This window comes from Culex quinquefasciatus, chromosome 2, assembly GCF_015732765.1.
Source record: "Culex quinquefasciatus strain JHB chromosome 2, VPISU_Cqui_1.0_pri_paternal, whole genome shotgun sequence".
Lineage (NCBI taxonomy): Eukaryota > Metazoa > Arthropoda > Insecta > Diptera > Culicidae > Culex > Culex quinquefasciatus.
The window spans coordinates 218,389,473-218,409,188 of NC_051862.1; the positions used below are offsets into that span (position 1 = coordinate 218,389,473).

Consider the following 19,716-nt stretch of genomic DNA (forward strand, 5'->3'; position numbering starts at 1 on the left):
AAAAAAACATTCGCGTTGTTGTGCACCTTTATTCAAATAATTTTTTTTAATGATTAAAAAAAACACAAATTTAAAAAAGTAAAAAAGTAATGATTTAATATTTTTTAACTTTTTTAAATTTGTGTTTTTTTAATCCTTTTAAATATCTTTTTTCCGGTTTTCTTTGAAACACAAAGCTTATTAAAAATTTATTTTTTGTTCCCTAATTGCTTGACTCATTTTGAGACATTTTTTAATATTCAGTATGAATAATTTGCATTTGAAAGCTTTTCTCAAACTGAAAAGTTGTTCTGGAAAATACATTAGTTTTTGCTTACATATTTATTTAAAAAATAGAAAATAGAAAACAACTTCAATTTGAAAAAAAGGTTAAAACTGAAAAATATTTAAATTTGGTGTCTTTTTATACATTTTTAGACATCAATCCAAGTTTTTTCATAAATTTCAAAATTTTTCGAAATGGACAAGTTTTCAGTTTACAAATATCAATAAAGAAATTATAAGCATTAAATTCAAACTTGTTGTATAAATATGTTAAAATTTGATCTCAAGCTTATTTTCTTTATTTCAGACAATCAATTTATTTATTTAATATTTCATGAACAGCCTTAAGGGCCGGTCATAGAACTATTTTGAAAAGCCGTCGCGGGCCGGATGAAATGGCTTCACGGGCCGGATCCGGCCCGCGGGCCGGACGTTGGGCAGGCCTGGCCTAATATATTACAACATTAATTTTTTTTCTACATTTTACCACCGCCTTTTTAGCCGCCTTCTTGGATTAAAAAATTCCAAATGAAAACGAACCCGGGCAGACGGTAATAACAACATTCATGCCATTTCAATAACAAATACTTTTAAAATAATATGTTATTGTTACATGTTATTGTTATTTTAACAGTATTTGTAGTTGAAATGGCATGAATGTTGTTATGGAATATTCTTGCAAAATCCATTTTTGGATAAGAGTTTAATAACAGTTTGTGCTATCATAACACAATTTGTTATTGGTTGAAAGCCAAAACAACTTGGGAATAACATTTTTTTGTTATGGAAAAATAACTCCAACTGTTATTGGGATGATCGGATTAGTTTTTAAAATAACAAAAAAGAATAACAAAGATTTGTTCGAAGAATAGTTCAAAATGTTATTACTCTGTTATTACAATAACAATCCAATAACAAAAAAATCATAACGGCGTAATTGTAAATCGAAATCTGGTAGCCACACTGTTTCTGGTCTTTCCTGGTCCCTCGGTGGCTGCTCCTAGAACCCTGCGGAGCCCGTAGGGTCGTCTTTATTCCACTCTTCGTGTAGCTTATGGTTTGGAGAAAAAAGAAATAAAACTTGACCTCTCAAACCCAGTTGCTAGTAGGTGACCAGGGGATCTACTATGGATGTTCGGATTAGAAAAAAAACGCCACCTTTTTGCTTACTCTACCAGAAGTAGTGGGATTTTTATTTTTCATTGTTTTGTTTCTGTTTTTTGAAGTTATTATTCTTTTCAGAACGTTATGACATCATCGCATCGCTTGCTTGCTTGCAGCAGTAAGTAGATTTTTTGTTTTGTTTGTTTTATCGTACCTTAGGTTTATAATATATATTTTTAAGAAAAGAAAAAATCTATTCAATAAAACTCTGTTTTTGGCTGGACTCGTGCCCTCGCAAAGCGTGCAGTGGTACATATTTGTTGGTTTTTTTTTCATATGGCTATATTTTTGTCGTTTTTGTAAGGGTAATTTATGTTTTACGCGTCGGTTGGTACGTTGGATGGTTTGTTTTTGGTAAAATCTTGTACGATTTTAGCAAAACTAAATTCTCTCCAACATACAACAGTTACGTGTGATTTTTTATTCTCTGCTCTGCTCTCTCGCTAAGATCTAACATTTTTTCAGATTTTTTTGTTTGTACCACGCCGCACCCTTCAACCATTCAGCGGACCGGAGTGTTTTCGAAATGGCTCTTTTCCACAAATAAATTCCTTTACGTAAACACAACACAAAACGTGTATGATCATGTGAAAAAAATAAACTTCGTTGCGTGTGGATTATTTTTGAGGGGGAAATCGTCGTCTCGCGCGATGCCACACCGTCTTGCAGTCCACGGGTATGTTCCGTCCTGGGAAGGAGGGGAACAGACCTCTGGACTCGTTCGCGGGGCATCACGCCGATTCCCGGCTTTCAGTGTTTCGGAAAAGAAGTAGCAAACGCCAGCTCCGGTGTTGGGCGGTCGTGTTGCATTGCGTGTGTCACTTTGCTAGAACACGTTTTACAGGCAGCTCTGTGAGCCTAGAATTTAAATTTATGGATTTTAAATTCTAGAAACACACAAGCCACACAAAGTGAGGAGATTCGGTAGTTCTCTCTGTGATTATGTTGTGATTTTTTTTCGACGTGTAAAGTCGACGCTCTGAATGTCTGTGACTTGTTTGTAAAACTAATCAAAATAACGCAAAAGTCATATTATCATATTGCCAGTTTCTCTCACGACAATATCGTAATTTGCTTCGCCGAACCAGAGTTCGGCATCCGTATTTTCTGTTTTCTTGTTCCAAAAAGCACCATTCGATTCTTACACTGATATTTAAAAAAAAGTATTGCCATGTTAAATGCTAGAGTGTGTGCTCGATTACGCGCTCTACACGTCGTTAAGATTTTTATTTGAGAAATCAAAAAAAAAGTTCAAAATCAAAACGTTACTCGTGATGATTCGGGCATAATCCAAATTCAACGAAGTTTCAACTTGCAAATTGTTTTTGGTTTTTGTGATTTCGAAAAACGTTTGAACCGATTTTTTTCACGTCATACAACGAATTTTGCAGCAGGCAGCGCCGGGCCAAAAGGTCTCGTGCTGGTCGCGCACTTGATGGGGTTCCTACTGTGGCCAACCGGAATGGTCTAGCTTTGGCGGAGGATTGCACGAGGTCCAAGATTTTGCTTATGGTTTTCCAACTTTTTTTTTAGTTTTTCATATTTTTATTTTTTGCTGTAAACACTATGTCACTGTTAGGAATACAAACTACTATTTGTGTTTTCTCTCAATTCGAAATAGAGTGTGTGTGTTTTGTGTTTTTTCGTGTAGGCGTACAACTAATTGAAGAGAAATATTGTTGCGATTGTTTGTTTCTTTTTGTTTTGTTTTGTGAGTTTGTTAAGCAAGACTGGGACCTAACTTAGAAAGGTGGCAAGTGTGAAAAAATTCTGTTACAATTTTTATTTTTCAATATCTTTGAAAATTTTTGCTTTCTACTTTATAGAGAGGGGGAAAACCTGGTGCATCACAATTTGAACAATTTTAACACGATGGGGAGGAAGAGGAAACTACTTTCCTGCACATAAATATGACACATTCCGGAATTTGCTTTGTTCCTATCTGCTACACCAAACAAAAATTGGAGAGAAAGTGGGGAAGGTAAATAAACTTACAGCTGTCACGATGGGGAACTTAAGACACCTAGGATACGGTTTGTTTTAAAAAGTAATAAGAGGGGAAGAAGGAGAGGCTTACTAAAGTTCTAGCTTGGCTTTTTTCGAAGCAGCCGGCGAGGCCTCGTCCTCGTCTCAGTTCAGCACCAGCTCCTTGGGCTCCTCCCACGGGAAGCCTTCGCGGCCAAAGTGTCCGTACGTGCTGGTGCGCTGGTAGAACGGTGTCCGCAGCTTCAGGTCCCTGTGCAGAACATCAAACACCGGTTAGAAACCTAATCAAATTGAGAATCCACCCCCCTCAAACTACTCACTTGACAATCTTGCCCGGACGGAGGTCAAAGTTCTTCGCGACAATGTTGAGCAGTTCCTTCTGGCTGTACTTGGAAGTACCGTAGTCGAATACTGTGATCGAGAGGGGTTCGGCGAGGCCGATGGCGTACGCCACCTGCACCAGACAGCGCCGGCAGATGCCGGCCTTGACCAGGGATTTGGCCACCCAGCGGGCCGCGTAGGCCGCCGAGCGGTCCACCTTGGTAAAGTCCTTGCCGGAGAAGGCACCGCCGCCGTGCGCACCCCACCCGCCGTACGTGTCAACGATAATCTTGCGGCCCGTGAGGCCGGCGTCGCCCTGCGGTCCACCGATGATGAACAGTCCGCACGGGTTGATGTGAACGATCGTGTTCGAGTCAAAGTACTTGGCCGGGATGACGTCCTTCACCACCTTGTCCATGATGTTCTTGCGCAGATCCTCCAGCGTGATCTTGTCCGAGTGCTGCAGCGACACGACCACGGTGTGGACGCGCTTCGGCACGCACGCGCCCGACTCGAACACGTACTCGGCCGTCACCTGGGTCTTGGAGTCCGGACGGGCCCACCAGAACTCGCCGCTGCGGCGCAGCTCGGCAATTTTGGCGTTCAGCCGGTGGGCGAGAACCACCGTCAGGGGCATGCACTCCTCAGTCTCGTCGGTGGCATAGCCGAACATTAGGCCCTTTTTGGGAATGTGGAATCGGTAATGAATATTTGGTTCAAAATTGTTGAAGTTTTAAAAGCGGTTAGTCATGCGTTAGAATCAAGCAGTTATTGGCTTATACTAAATATTTTACTTATTGCACACATTGCACCAAATTCTCCTCCACAACATATTTGCACACTGAAAATCATACCCCTTCAATGTTTCACCACTTATTTCAAGTGAAATGTTTGAAGAGACAATTTTTTAAAACATATTTTCAATAACTAAAAATTTCTTGAATTCCTTTTTTGCAATTTGTTGTTTTCATATTTTCAAATCGTAACAAGATATTTTAGTTTTCCGATGATTGAAAAACAAGTTTTATCAATGCTTACAAAACAAAGTTCAAAAGAAACGTTTGGAAAAAAAGTAAATGAATTAATAAATTTAGTGAAAAATAAATAAATATTGAAACTACAGGCTATTGAATGAAAAAAGTGTTTTAAAATGCGTTTTACACCTGCCCAGTTGTTTTTTAATCATTAGTTTTAAAACGTTACTTAATTCACCTTTATGTGGTTGGTGCCTTCCTCATATTCATAAAGTCAATACATTCAATAAAAATAGAAACATTCCCTCTTAACATGTTTAACAAATCAACTTTATTACTCATTTCTTTTGATAGGGTTCGCAGACCTTCAATATTTCTGGCTCATCGGCAAGGTCTGATAAAAAACCTATCCAACGATAGTTCGAAGGAAGGTTCAGACAATATTTCTATCACAATATCTGAAATCCGGCCTCCAAAAAATGTATAAATAACACATAAGTGCTAATAACTTTTGATAGAGTGGTCAGATCCTCGATGTTTTAGGCTCATTTAAAAGGTCTTTCGATTATCTAACTAACGATAGGTTGCATGATGGACCCGGACATCATTTTTATTTAAATATCTGAGATCCGGCCTCCAAAAAAAGAGTACAAATAACACTTAAGTGCTAATAACTTTTGATAGGGTTGTCAGATCTTCAATGTTTTGTAAAGGTTTTTTTAATACCTTTCAGAAAATATATAATATGATAGGTTTTCTTGCAAAAAACACCCTTTTTACAATCTTCCGGACTTATGCCAAAATCGTTTTTTTTTTAGCATAACTTTTGAAGTACTTAAGAGGCAGTATTTGTAGATTTTGCTCGGTTTGTTCTAGAGGTCGTATCGAGGTGCTCCGATTTGGATGAAACTTCAATCAAATTTACAACTCGAATACTTCAAACTTACGTGAAATTTTCCGAGGAATCCGAATATATAAAAATTTTGCCCAAAAAGTGCCGTCTTCTTGGGCTACAGGACAAAAGTTAAAGTTGTATAAAGTTTGTTATAGAAAAATCGTAAATCTATGAGAAAAACTGCGATTGGTTAAAAAGTTAATTCCGTAGGCTTATAGTCCATGTAATTACCTATCTTTTGACCTATAGGAGTATGGGTGTTGGAGGTTGTTGCAAAATGATATTAAGGTTTTAAAAAATCTCGTTCCAAGGAGACCATAGTTAATGCATCGAAAAAATGTTGTCTTAGCAAAAAAAAAATATTTGCCTTAAAATGAAAAAAAAAATGATCACAAATGGTTTTTTGATCATGTTTTCTACCGTTGTACATGAAAATTGACATAGGGCTTTAGTACCCAATTCCTGTAATTCTGGAATTACCTAGTAATTCCGTAGTAACTCGTGTAATTCCATAGTTACTCCATAGTAATTCGCGTATTTCCCATCAATTCAAATAACTACTAGTAATTCTTTAAATCTGGAGTTTTTTTTTGAAAAGGTCCAATAAACCAAATTTTCAGTTTTTGCTTTTTGGGTGTTTTTTAATACCCCTGACTCAAGGCGGTTTCAAAAGCACCCAAAAAGCAAAAACTGGAAATTTGGTTTATTGGACCTTCTCAAAAAAAAAACTCCAGAAATGTAAATCGGCAGAATGCATTTTGCTTTTCCTTGATGCATTTTATGGTTGTAAGAAGTACAGAGCGGATTCGGAATGTCCATAAATTTGGATATTCTCTAATTCAAATGTATTCGGATGAAAAAGCACTCAAACGTCAAAATCAGTTGTCAAACGTCAAAATCAGTTGTCAAACTGATGTTGATATTTACCCCATTATTCGATGATTTTCAAGTAGGGTGTCCAATTTTCCCGGGTTTTAAGTTTCCCGGAAAACCGAAAAAAAATATTTTTTATTCCCTGGAATTTTTTGAAAACGTCATAAAATCTTTTCTTTATATTTGTTATGTTTTTTATGCTTTAAAATCATACTATTAGCTCAATACTATTATTATCAATCTTAACAAGGATAGCACTTTTAGATAGCTTTAAAGATTTTTTTGTTTGTTCTTTGTTGTGCTTTGAATTTTAAATGCACTCAAATGCCAAAATCAGTTGTCAAACTGATGTTGATGTTTACCCAATTGTCCGATGATTTCCAAGCAGGACGTCAAATTTTCCCAGGTTTGGAGTTTCCGGGAAAACAGGAAAAATATTTATTTATAGTTTTTGAAAAGTCATAAAATCTATGTTTTCCTTATATTTGCTATGTTTTTCAAGCATTAAATTTATAGAATTAGCTCAATACTAATAATATCAATCTAAACAAGGATAGCAGTTTTTCGATAGCTTGACTAAAACTGACTAAAACAGCTTAAAAATTGGTTTAAGATGTCTAAAAAAATTACATCAAATAAAATGGTACCAATTTATTCAAAATTTTAGAAAAGTTTAACCTTATAAATTGTTATACTAATGTAATTTCCAGGCCAAATAATGATTTTTGTTTGATTTCGGGAATTCCCGTAAAACATATAAAAATCCCGGGAATTTTGTGCCCGGGTTGGACGCACTATTGCCAAGTACGTGGTTTTGTGCATTTGACAGCTGTCATTCGATCCAATTCCAAAGATTTTTCTCAATATGCTGGAAGCTAGGCAGTAATTCCAAGTTATTTTTATAAATTTGAGCAATTCAGCGTGGTTTCTGGAAATCCCAAGTAATTCTGGGAAATCATAGTAATTCGTGACATATTGCCAGTAATCCTGGTAATTCCATTTAGACTGGTCAGTAATCCTTGATGCTGGAAACCCCTTGGTTTTTGGTTTTGTGCCCTAATGAAATGTTTGGCTTGAAATGACAGTTTACATAAGGTGTGTGAGGAATACACTCTTGTTGACAAAAGTTATGTGCCCTAATGAAATGAAAAGCTCGAAATAACAGCGGTTTAAATTATCGGAGTTCGCTTCGCTAGGAGACGGTAATTTTAGCGGATTGCAGACTGGATTTCGCCATGTAGCGGTTTGACTTAACGAAAAGTTGCGCAAAAAGAGAGCTGTTAAATAAAATTTGGCCGGATTTTGCAATCGAAGACGTTGCAATCAGCCACCTCGTGGCAGTATGGTAGGTATAATAATTTTTTGAAATAGTTTTGAAAACTGGAGCCTAACATTTCAAAAGGGCACATAACTTTTGTAAACAATAGTGTATCCCTTTCACTCGAATGACAGTTTACATAAGGTGTGAAAGGGACACACTCATGCCTTAAAAAGTTATGTGCCCTAATGAAATGGCAAGCACGAACTGTTCTATGTACAATTATATTTTGTATAAGCCAAATACTGTTACCCTCCCCAGTTCATATAGGTAATTTTGATTAAATAAAAATCCAGCAAACATGCAAAACCAAGAAACGTTTTTAAAAGGTGGTAACAATGAATCTAGGTTTCAGCTAAACTTTTGCTTCATCAATTTTAGTAAATGTTTTTTCTAAAATTTAATTTCAATCTACGTACTCAAATTTTATTAACGCAAGATAATCGCCAATAACACGCAAATCGTCCGATCAACAAGTCCGTCAACACGCAGATTACGGGGGCCCCGGGACCACGTTTTCTTACATCATAATATTTTCGCCGTTCCGACGCTATTTACAAAATATTTTTTCTTTTCCATTTCAAAACGCATTATCATTTGACGTGGTCGCCGCCGGTCCACGGGGGGTAACCCAGTTATCAGCGTTGTTGTTTTGCTTGAAATTCTAGATTATTCGTTACCACCACCAAGGAGCCACACAGAATAAGCAATAACCTTAACCAAACCCCCAAAAAATGAAATCGTACGATGTGATAGGATGTGATGTGTGATGAACCCTTGACGCCTTTAGCTTAGCCAATAATCTCTCACATGCACAGGATGTCGTCTGTGTCAATGTCCGTTTTGTTTATAGTTTGTGTGTTTGTGTTTTGAATTTTGATTGCCCCCGAAAAAAGCATGCGATAATTTTGAACCTCCACGAGCCAATTATAAACCTTTTTTTGTTTAGACTAATAAAGACAGAAGCGAGATAACCCACCCAGCGAAATTTGCGTGCTAATTTACAGATTTAAAAGTAAAGGAAGGGAATCCTTGGACGAGATAGAGAGAGATGGTGCAAACAAATAAATAAAAACAAGAACTCTAGTTTACTTAATTGATCCTAACCTGATCTCCGGCGCCCACATCCTCTTCGATGCGGTTTACATGCACTCCGTCCGCAATGTTGGATGATTGCTGGTCCAGCGCAAGCAACACGTTGCACGTTTTGTAATCGAATCCTGTTAATGCCACCAGGTAATGTGCATGCACGATGTTTTTGAGGGGGGTTGCAAAAAGAAAAGTAAAAGAGAGAAAAAGACGTTCCTCAGTTTATGAAATTTAACCGCTGAATTTTGAACGCCACGCCAGAGGCCAGGGCACGGGGTCAACGGAATTTACGTATCAGCTTCGCAGCGACCTTTGGGTAATCTCTAGCGCGCGCGCCCCAGAACAGAATTAGTAAACATGTTCGCGTGCCCCAAAAGAAAACAACGATTCGAGTGAACACAGCGACCGGAGAAGAAACCGCTGCGATTGGCAGAATTCGATCCTGGACTGGACGACTTTCTTGGGTCGACGTTGCCGAGCCGATCCGATGACGACGAATTTGTTTATCCAGCGCATGGCGAATGCTTCGCGACAACACAGCTGACTTACACGTGCTCGGACACAGTGTCTACCGGAGAAATGGGATCCCCCGACTTGACGACAACAGCAACGACTTCGACGACGGAGGAAAACCGGACGTCAGCACTATCGATCTGGTTCCAATTTCTTCCAGCGAGCAGACATAAACTTCGAAGAACGTGCTGAACCGGGAGTTTCCCATGATTTCTTTGTCGCACATGCAGCAAGAGTCAATTTACCGGAGGTAATTTCCCTTCCAGAAGAAGAATTGCATCAGCCTTTTCGTTCCATGCTTATGTAAATGATGAACCAAGTTAGAGCCAACCCACGGGGGATGTCCATGCAAACCCACTTCTTTCTATCGCGCTGCCCTCGGTGATCTTGGAGTTGAGTGTTGTTGTTGTTGGCATTTTAGTCGAGTCCAGCTCTGGCAGAGTTAGAATGATTAGATCGAGAGATGAAGGCGCAAAACAACACAACAAACACACAGAGAGACAATCTTTGCTAGCATCATCCCCCTTTCTGGATCAGTACCTGATCGCCGGCGCCCACATTGTCCTCATCGCGGTCGATGTGCACCCCCTGGGCAATGTTTGGCGACTGCTGCTCGATCGCGACCAGCAGATTAAGCGTGCGCCAATCGAAGCCTGATTGAGTAGAGGAGAGGCAAACACGAGTTCGAGTTCCAAGTTCCGGGATTGCAAATCAATTTAATACTAGCAAACTAGCAAAAATACCCTACCTTTGGACGAGTCATCGTAGCCGATGTGCTGGACGGTGTCGCGGACCACCTTCTGGTAGTCGATGACGGCCTTCGAGGTGATTTCGCCGCACAGCAGAATCATGCCGGTTTTCGAGATGGTTTCTACGTTGGAATAAACAATAATTAGATGGTTGTCGCTAACCTGGCGCGGTGAATCAGTAGCTTACCGCATGCAACCTTTGCGTTGGGATCCTGCTGCAAGTGTGCGTCCAGAATGGCATCGCTGATCTGATCGCACATCTTGTCTGCAATAGGAAGAAAAAAACGTAGAAGAATCATCTCAACGGTAAACACAAGATGGTAAGGCTGGCCACCCTCAGTTTTGCATCGAAGTAGGCTCATGTTGTCGTGTTGTCGTATTCACGATACAACATTTCTATTTTAAGAGCAACAAATCACGAACTGAGAAGGAATCAAAACAAAAGTTTATCCGCTTTGCGGCGTGTGCTTAAAATAGAAAGACTAACTAAACGACAAAAATAGAAAACGCAAACAAAAACAAACAAAAAAGGGTTGCGGAAAAGATACGAAAAAGAAAGCAATCGCCTAAGTGGTGGTGCGAAAAATCTTTCACAACGCCAAACAGACAACCTGCGTCACGTCATGATGACTATGCTTTAGAAAACGCTCCCTCCTGATAAGAGGAACTAAACCGCGGAAGCACAGGGTCATCTCGTCAATCTACGTAGGCGCTGCTGGACATTTCAAACTAGTCCGCAGGCCAGTCACACGGTTTTGCACGCGGCCACCCAATCAATCATAGCAACCATCGGCACCCATCTGGGGAGTTGTGCGGCCAACCACGTGTTTTTTTTGTCTAAACAATCGCGAGGCAGAGGCGACTCGCGGTGAGGCGGCCGGCGCCGCAGCAAGCAAGGTGAAACACCACGAGGAAGAGAAAATCGATAACAAAACTCGTTTTTTTCTCACTCTCTGTACACGCACACACATGAGGTGAGCTCCCTGCTTCGAGCTCCATCACTACCACCCACCCAGCCGGATAGGCCGGGCGCCAACCCGTTGCGGCAGTGGTGCCAGAAACTATTTGGAAGTACAAAATTCCAATGAGAACAATTTTTCGTGTTTCATAAATCTAGAGTAAATTTTCAAAACAACCTCATAGGTTTCCTATGCAGATATGACCTTTTGAAAATTTCATCTAAAAATATAAATACACTTAACAAGTAGAGAAAACATTCTTCGAGCATGTAACGTTATTGGAACAAAGGCGTCTATGCGATATGTCCTTCCACTCATACCCACTAACTAAATATCAAGCAACACACTGTAATTGGATCAATGTGGATTTGTAAACAAGCAATCTATCCTGCTCATGTAGAACGTAAACATTCACTGACGTAAGAAAGATAGGCTGCTTGTTTACAACTCCACATTGGCTAAATTTGAACTATTTTTATGCTACAGTCGACTTTCCATACATATCAAAGATACCATCGAAAAAAGAGGTATCCACTTGGTTTAAGGTCTAGTAAAAATTAAATTTCTCCCGATAATCATAGAGTTTTAATTCAAATCATTGCCCACAATAAAAATCAGGGAATCAAAATGAATCATGGTTGACCAAATAAAGTATTTACTCTCCAATTCTAATTTAAATTAGTTTAATTCTTATTTATAATTATTTTTTCCCGTGTTCTGGAGGTTACTCATCTTGTTTAATGTTTTTCTAGTTCCATGTTTAGTTTTTATTTGCATTCATCTTGTTTAGTTTATGTTTATTTCTGATAGTATTTGGCTTATTCTACCACCTCCTATCATTACTTCTTATCTTTCTAGTTTTTTCATGTTTTTAATAATCACTTTTTCAATTTTGAGCATGTTTTTTTTATATTTTTTGCTATAGAATGGTACTATCATCATTTAAATTGTGAAAAAAATGGATAGAGGCATAGCCTAGTACATTGCAAAAATTACTGCATACTTTTTTTACATAGCATCTGGAGCAACATTAAAAAAAGCCAAATAAGCAATTCGACAGCTGGCACTTTTTGGAAAATTCCGAAACAAAAACTTTTTTACTAAAACCGAAGTGTTGAAAAGTAGCTAGGAAAGGCCAGCTATTGTTTTACACTTCGAATTTTGTGGAAAACTTACTCAAAATTTTAGAATAAGAAAAATTATCCGAACTGTCAAAATACTTATCCGCCCTTTTCACGTGTTGCTCCATAAATATAGATAATTATTGTTAAAAAACAGTCCCAGAAAAAAAACATTTTAAAAACATGACAAAATAAAATAAGTCAAACTTCCAACCCAAAAATTTTCTAAAATTTTAAGAGTTCTTCTTTTTAAGGCTTGTAAGGGAATATGTATAGGATTTTAATATTTAATAATTCACGTTTCATTCTATTTGAAACCTGACTCATTTTCGGTTGCTTTGGAAGGTGTTTTACAACCTTCCTAGAGAGAGTATGGCTAAAATTTTAAGAGTTCTTCTTTTTAAGGCTTGTAAGGGAATATGTATAGGATTTTAATATTTAATAATTCACGTTTCATTCTATTTTGAAACCTGACTCATTTTCGGTTGCTTTGGAAGGTGTTTTACAACCTTCCTGGAGAGAGTATGGCGCTAACTTGCTCCTAAAAGAAGATACAGCGTCCTCAAAACTGGTCTTAAACGTGCTTTTTAGTGCGTCCATCCCAAGATTCCGGAGCAAAATTCCCGGGATACAATTTAACATTTTATAATTTTTCCTCAAGCATCGGCATCTGGGAAAATCAGGAAAAATGTAACGAATTCAGGGGTTACATACATGTAAATCGGCAAAAAAGTTAGAGGTGGTTATGAGTACACATTTTAACTTTTTTCTAAATCTGTTTTCAGGGTATTGAAAAATACATTTTCATTTGTTAACAAAATAAGTTTTAAGACATTTGGTTGAATCATTGCTGAGATATAGCTATTTGAAGATAGCAGTTTAAAAAAACGGGCGCCACTCAGTGTCTCGATAAAAACGCTCAGAAAGTTTGAGAGTTCGCATGACGCATGGCAACATTGGGAGTTTATGTCGTCTCTTACTCAGTTAATTCATGAAATATCTTCATGAAACTTTAAGGAGTGATTGAAAATCATCTTTTTGGCGAATTCAATATTTTTTGGTAATACGAAATTTTGTGATTTCAGATGTATGTAACCCCTTGAGTGCATAATATTTTGATTTTTAGATTTATTTCGGTTAAAACAGAAACAGAAAAAAAAAACAATAAGTGCGATTTCTTAGTTTGTTGCTCTAAAATCTCCTGTCTCCATCAAGCTTTAGTTTCAATTTTCCCCAGTCGGGGACATTAAATTTAAACTTGTGTAAAATGTATCATTGATTGGATGCTATTTTATTTGGATCCGTTTATTTTTTTACGTTTTCAAAAACATTTTTGAAACTTTTCCAATCACTAAGAATTTTAAATTTGAATCACCTAAGATTTAGAATTTTGTTCATTTGAAATCCATGACACAACTAAGAAATTTGATTTTTAATTTCTTTTTATCCATTTTAAAACAGCTGTCCTTGTTCAAAATATCACCAGTTAATAGTTTTGAGTTATTTCTATGATTTGAGGCAAAAAACATAGCTAATATATTGAAAACATGGATTCAATGACAGTTTTTATCCCGGAATCCTGGGAATTGTGACGGAAGTATGTCATTTTTGAGCTAAATTATATGTTTTTCACTGGGCATAGAAAGCCTTATTATTAAAATAACCACCGTCATCTGGGGCGAATCGGGACACATGAGGCGGATTGGGACAGCAGTTTTAGCAATGTTGCAGCCTAATATTATTATATTATTATATCCCGGACAGTGCTGGGGGACATCAACTTTGAAAAATATTTGCATCGGCCTTAAGCCAGATTTTTTTTTAAACTTCATGCTTTTATACATATTCTTTTCCAAATATTGTCAGTTCGAACTTTTAAAAAAAGATCTTCCCAGGCAACCCTGCGCCTGGAACGTCGACCCGTGTGTGTTGTTTGCACACACAGCGAAACAAAAACACGACCCAAGAGAGAACATCCACTCCACCGATTCCACCACTAAGCAACAAAGACGCAATAATCGCGCCGTTCAACCGCGTGTTTTTCTAATCGCTCTGTTTTAGGAACATTCTAGCTAAAAAATCATTGCCCTACAGCGGCTGATAGCAGGCGTCGTCCCGTTATCAGTGTGGCCCTCCTCGTGTCACTCAGATGTCCACACACCGCATGGATTCCCATTGCCATCCCAGGGAAACACCAAATTCCCCGGGCCGCCATTTTCCCTGCTCCAGACTACTTGGATGCGGGTTTCTGATTGGAAATCCCACACTCTGTTTTGTCAGATTTCGTCATGTTTTGAAGCTTTCTCTAATCGGAGTGGGTGGTGGGGGGTAGGAGGAAGAAAAATCCCACCCACTTTCAGGCTTAACAACAAACACATCCAGCAGGAAGGGATTTCGTAGGGCGCTAAATTGCGTAACGTTGCGAATGCATTTCACGACGAAATGGGGCCCTTTGGCGGCCGATTTCGCGGCTACGCGTGTGTATGAGTGTGACCTGAAAAACCGCGAGGAGCGCCGCCGAATGAAAATAACACGCTAAACATAACCTCGAATTCACTTCGTTCGTGTGCTCCTCTCATACATAAATTTCTTGGCCTGCTTCGACGGCGGCTGCTGCGCGATTTTTTCGCGAATGGCATTGAGACTGGGCGATTTTTTGCCTGAGAGATTTTCATTTCCCCCTCCCGGGGACGAAGCAGGAACGTACCTGGGTGGCCCTCGCCGACCGATTCCGACGTGAACAGGAACGAGCAGCCGTCCTCCATCTCGTAGCCATTGTGGCCATTGCTGGCGGCGAATCCGTTCGATGACTTGGTCTGCGGCATTTTGCTTTTTTTGTACGGTGGTCACTCCTTGATTTTTACTTTTTCCTTTTTTCGAAAAAAAAACTGCAGCAGAATTTCTTCACCACAAACTCCTCTTTCCCAGGTTCACCGGAGCACTTTTTGCACCTCACTCCAAACACCGATTTAACACGATTATCCTTTATCGCACCACAACAGTAGGCGTTGAGTAGATTTTCAACTTTTTCTTAGGAAAATTTCTTAAAACTTTTCTCTAAAGCACTCGCGGGAGCCTTGCGTTGCGCGGCCCTACGTCTTGTCTATGCAAACTTTTGTGGAAAAGAGAACGATCGGAACGAAAATTCTGGTCTCGAACCCAAAGAGAGCAACGTGCGGCGAGGAAAATCCTCTCTCGTGAGAAATAAAAAAAACAAAACTATCAAAACTGACAGTTACACGCTTATCGGGAATCACCCACAAAAATTTACAAGTTGTTCTTTCTTCAACGCACTCAGAAAAATCACAACCAGCAAAGTCAACACTTTTCAAGCTTGAAAATCCCTGAGCAAGATGTTTTCGAGACCGCGACCGTTTACCGACTGATGGTTTGGGCAGCCTGGCCGGGCTAATTTAATGTTTGCGCAAACGGCTTCGCGCGGCGAAATCTTTGCGCGCACATACTAGCAAATACCGAGCACGCGAGTGTTCCTCCGAGAGGTGTGTGTCGTGAAAACTGATAACGGGAGGCGGCGGGCGCCGTGACGGTTTTTGGGAAGTAAGCTGAAGAAAAATACTTTTTTTGTTCAAACTTTCGTTTCCAATTTTTTTTCTTATGAAACAATATCTTTTTTGTAGAATCAAACCTCGTACTGGCTGATCATACAAAATATTTGTCTGCCTGTGGAAAAAGTTCAACATGAATAGAAACCAAAAGGCTTTCTGAGCTCAGCGAAAAAAAAATAGCTCAAAAATTACGAATTCTTTATCACAGTGTTCTAATGCAAACAAAGATCGAGCTCGAGCTGTCATACAGGTCACACATAACGTCATGATTCGAATTCCCGGACGCTTCGAAACCCGGACACTTCAACTTGTTTTATAAATTATTTGGATATAAGTTCGCATTTTGAATGTCAAAACTGTGTCATTTGATGAATTCTAACATCAACTTTCATTTAAAGTTTGTGTGAACGCTGTAGTTAATGCCAAAACAATTAAATAAAATAAAATCATAAGTTTCCCTAAAATGCGAAACATTTCACGTGAAATATTTCATAGGTGTCCGAAGCACTGGGAAGGCAAAGCAGAAATTTATGTTTTTGATTTCCTTAAATTCTAGCAAATTTTTATGTAAACTATCGATTGTTTTGATGTTAACAGCTTATTTGAGACCTAAAGAATGTCATTCACTCACATTTCAGTCCAAAATTGTGCGATTCATAAGCAAAATCGAGTGTCCGGAATTCGAAGCAAAAGTGTCCGGATTTCGAATCAGCTTTTAACAGTGTCCGGGATTCGAAGCACAACAAGTCATTTTATTTTTCAAATTCTGAAGAAAAATTGATAGAAAAGACATATTTTGCATGTATTCTCTTAAAACTGACTGTTTATACTAAATCATGATTATATTTCTACATTTCCAACTTATTACATGATTTTTTGCCAGCTAAAACAAAAATAATATGGTACTAAGTGTCCGGATTTCGAATCATGACGTTAGTCCCTCCAAAATATGTTTTCTGACATCAAACCGCATCAATCGCACAACAAACAACCTTTGCTAGAAAGCAGATTCTGGTGCAAACAAACCAACTTCTGTGGTACTTAGAGGTGTGAATGCATTAATGAATTTTCGACTAGAAAGCCTTAAGGGTTGATCCAACTATGTAGTTGATGCCTTCCTCACTCTTTTCCAACAATGGGTGATATGTGATATAATATAATTTCCTTAAATGCAAAATTAAAAGGGGCGACAAAAACCTGAAAAAATTTGTTGAAATAAATTTATTAAATTGAAAATAAAATCTTTGTTCCGAAGTTTTGAATTTGTATTTTTTTTTAGCTTTTTCCCCTGATTTTTCGAGAAGTTTTTGAAAAGGGGGGGGCGACAAAAACTTGAAATAAAATTAGCAATGGCCTAATTTTAATGCGATTCAAATAAAAAAAACTAATAAATATTTAATTTTCTCGAAACTCAAACTACTGAATCTTGAAAGACCAAAAATTTAAAATCAGGAATCGAGTCTGGACTGTAGTTAAATTTTATATTTATTTACATAAAAAATGATCTGCAAATTTTTAAAGTTATTGAATTAAAAATAAAATCTTTGTTTCGAAGTTTTGAATTTGTATTTTTTTTTTGAGCTTTTGAATCATTGATTTTTTTGCGAAAATTTTAATGATTTTTTCTCTGGTATCAAGAAAACCAGATATTTTTACAATAAACATCAAAATTTCAATGAAAATTCAAGTGCAACCAGCTGAAATCAAATTAAAATACATTCTCCTGCGTTTTAAATCATTTTTAGCATGTTTGGGTTTATTAAAAAATCTTAAGGTTTTTTGAAAATTTTCGATGCAAAATCTTTTTTTTCGATACAATTTTTGATTTTGTCAGATCTTAGATTTTTTGAAAACTAATGATTGCAAAACAACTGATCTAGTGTAAAATGCATTTTAAAACACTTTTTTCATTTAAATGTGAAGACTATGCCCCCCCCCCTTGACCTCGGCCAGGGCCGAACAAAAACTTTTTTAAATATTTGCATCGGCCTAAATTTAAAAAAATAATATTCTAAAAACCTGCAATAACATTTTCAAAAATTGAGCAGTTCATAAATCAAAACAAATGTAATGATAAAGGTAAAGAACTCAAATATCAAAAACTGCTAACTGTTTCAGTAACTATCATGTACAAAATTATTATAAAATAACACATTTTGCATTAATTTTAAGCAGATTCTAGAGTACCGTGAACAACCAATAGCCCTACTAACGATTTACAGAAAAATGTTTCTGTCAAAATGTTATTGCAACCAATTTTGATGCATTCTTCAACATTTCAGATGATGTCTAATTTTAGGTAACGAAATAAATCTACTGAATTTAGTGAACCGGGAAATTTGTTATAGCCAATCCACAGCAACGAGTTAAAATATTATTCAAATCTGCAGCGGGAAATTAGTATTACAAACATTTGTATTAACATATGTGCTCAATTGAATTTCGATGCAACGGCTTCTTAGTAAGAAATAATATCAAACTTTTGATAAGAAAAAGCACCTTGAAACATTCAGGTGAATTATTCATTGCCAAAACAAAAAAACACAGAAAATAAAGAACAACGTGCGCACACGGCTTTACCTTATCAGCCAGGCGAGCAGGCTCGCTCGCTTACCTAGAGCCGTTTCCACGGATCACCGCATCCGACGAACTTATGTAAATCTATTGCGCTGGCACGAGAGGATTCAGCCGAAAAAACGGCCAATCGCGCGACGATGTCGTTAAGAATTATCAGCACGCTTTTCGTTCTTCCCGTAAAGTTTTCGTGGTCGCACTCAATGTTATCAGCTCAGAACCGTTTTGAATATTCATCGTTCGAACCCGTCATTCAAAGATGAGTTTGAGCGTTTCGTTGTTTTGACCAGTTGCTTTATTTATTAAATTTGCAATTTGCCTGCTTGTTTGTATCTTGGGAAATGTAATGTGATGAATCACGGTAGGATGCTGCAGTGTAAGCGTGACTTGGACTTTTCGATTAATCTGTCCGATAGGTTTGAAAAAGGATGGGGATTGATTACCTCCTCTTCTAATCGATTAATTGCCCAATTCTATAGAAATAATCTAGAAAATTCTATTCTATTAATATTATCAGACCATGAAAATATGTAAAAATATTTTGACGAGAAATGTCAAACAATTTTTAAAACTAAAAATCAATTTCAAATGAAGACAGGAGATGAAGACAGGAGGGACAGAAGCCCTGTGTAAATTTTGGCGTACAACGGTAAAAAGCACGATTAAAACCCATTTCTGATCACTTTTTTAATTAAAAAAAACAAAACAACATGGATCAACTCGATGCCAACATTTCAAAAAGCATCATGTACAAACTATGCGTTTTGAGAAAAACGCATTTGAATGTTGAGCATCCATTTTCAATTCCCATTTTAATATAAAAGCAAAATAAGATGTTCTAATGATAACAAACGATGAAAAACGTTGCTTTTATTGATACTTGATCATCCGAATTCAATAAAACATTATTTCCGTAATTTTATTTGAGAAAAACAAACATGACTTCTTTTGAAATCATCAACGTCTATATCACCCTGCTGTCAGTGAGGGGGGCGCTTTGTTATGACTCGTTTTTCTTCGCCGAATGTACATGGCGCTTTTTTCATGATGCTTTTTTTGTCGTCACGAGGTTCATGTAGTCTTTTGTTTGACAGGTTGACAGGGCTATATAAACAGGGACTGCTGATGGCAGAGATTTTGTTTATGTTACTTTATTTAAAATCATGATTAAACAGACTTTACTGAAGTAACTTTTGCTCATTTTTGGTGGAGAGGTAGCTTATTAGGAGTACTTTCAGAATATGCAATAACCCAGAAAGTGTCAAAATGTACATGATGCCTTTTGAAATGTTACCGTCGAACTATGGTCTCCTTGAATGAGCTGTCAAGTAGGACCTTTTCTGTCAAGGA

General features: G+C 37.7%; 1 protein-coding gene across 2 annotated transcripts; it reads right to left on the reverse strand.

Annotated features, from left to right (window-relative positions):
• Positions 1–1,423: 1,423 nt before the first annotated feature.
• On the reverse strand, positions 1,424–15,441 carry LOC6048261 (S-adenosylmethionine synthase). 2 transcript variants are annotated; one of them, XM_001865170.2, is made up of 6 exons: positions 14,934–15,441; positions 10,334–10,411; positions 10,146–10,268; positions 8,903–9,015; positions 3,735–4,414; positions 1,424–3,664 (listed from the first exon to the last, which is right to left on the reverse strand). In XM_001865170.2, the coding sequence occupies exons 1-6, from the start codon at positions 15,049–15,051 to the stop codon at positions 3,559–3,561; spliced, it is 1,218 nt and encodes a 405-aa protein (XP_001865205.1). In that variant the 5' UTR covers positions 15,052–15,441; the 3' UTR covers positions 1,424–3,558. The 2 variants fall into 2 exon arrangements, with proteins under 2 accessions (XP_001865205.1, XP_038108432.1); XM_038252504.1 differs by lacking the exon at positions 8,903–9,015 and adding an exon at positions 9,938–10,050.
• Positions 15,442–19,716: the final 4,275 nt, after the last annotated feature.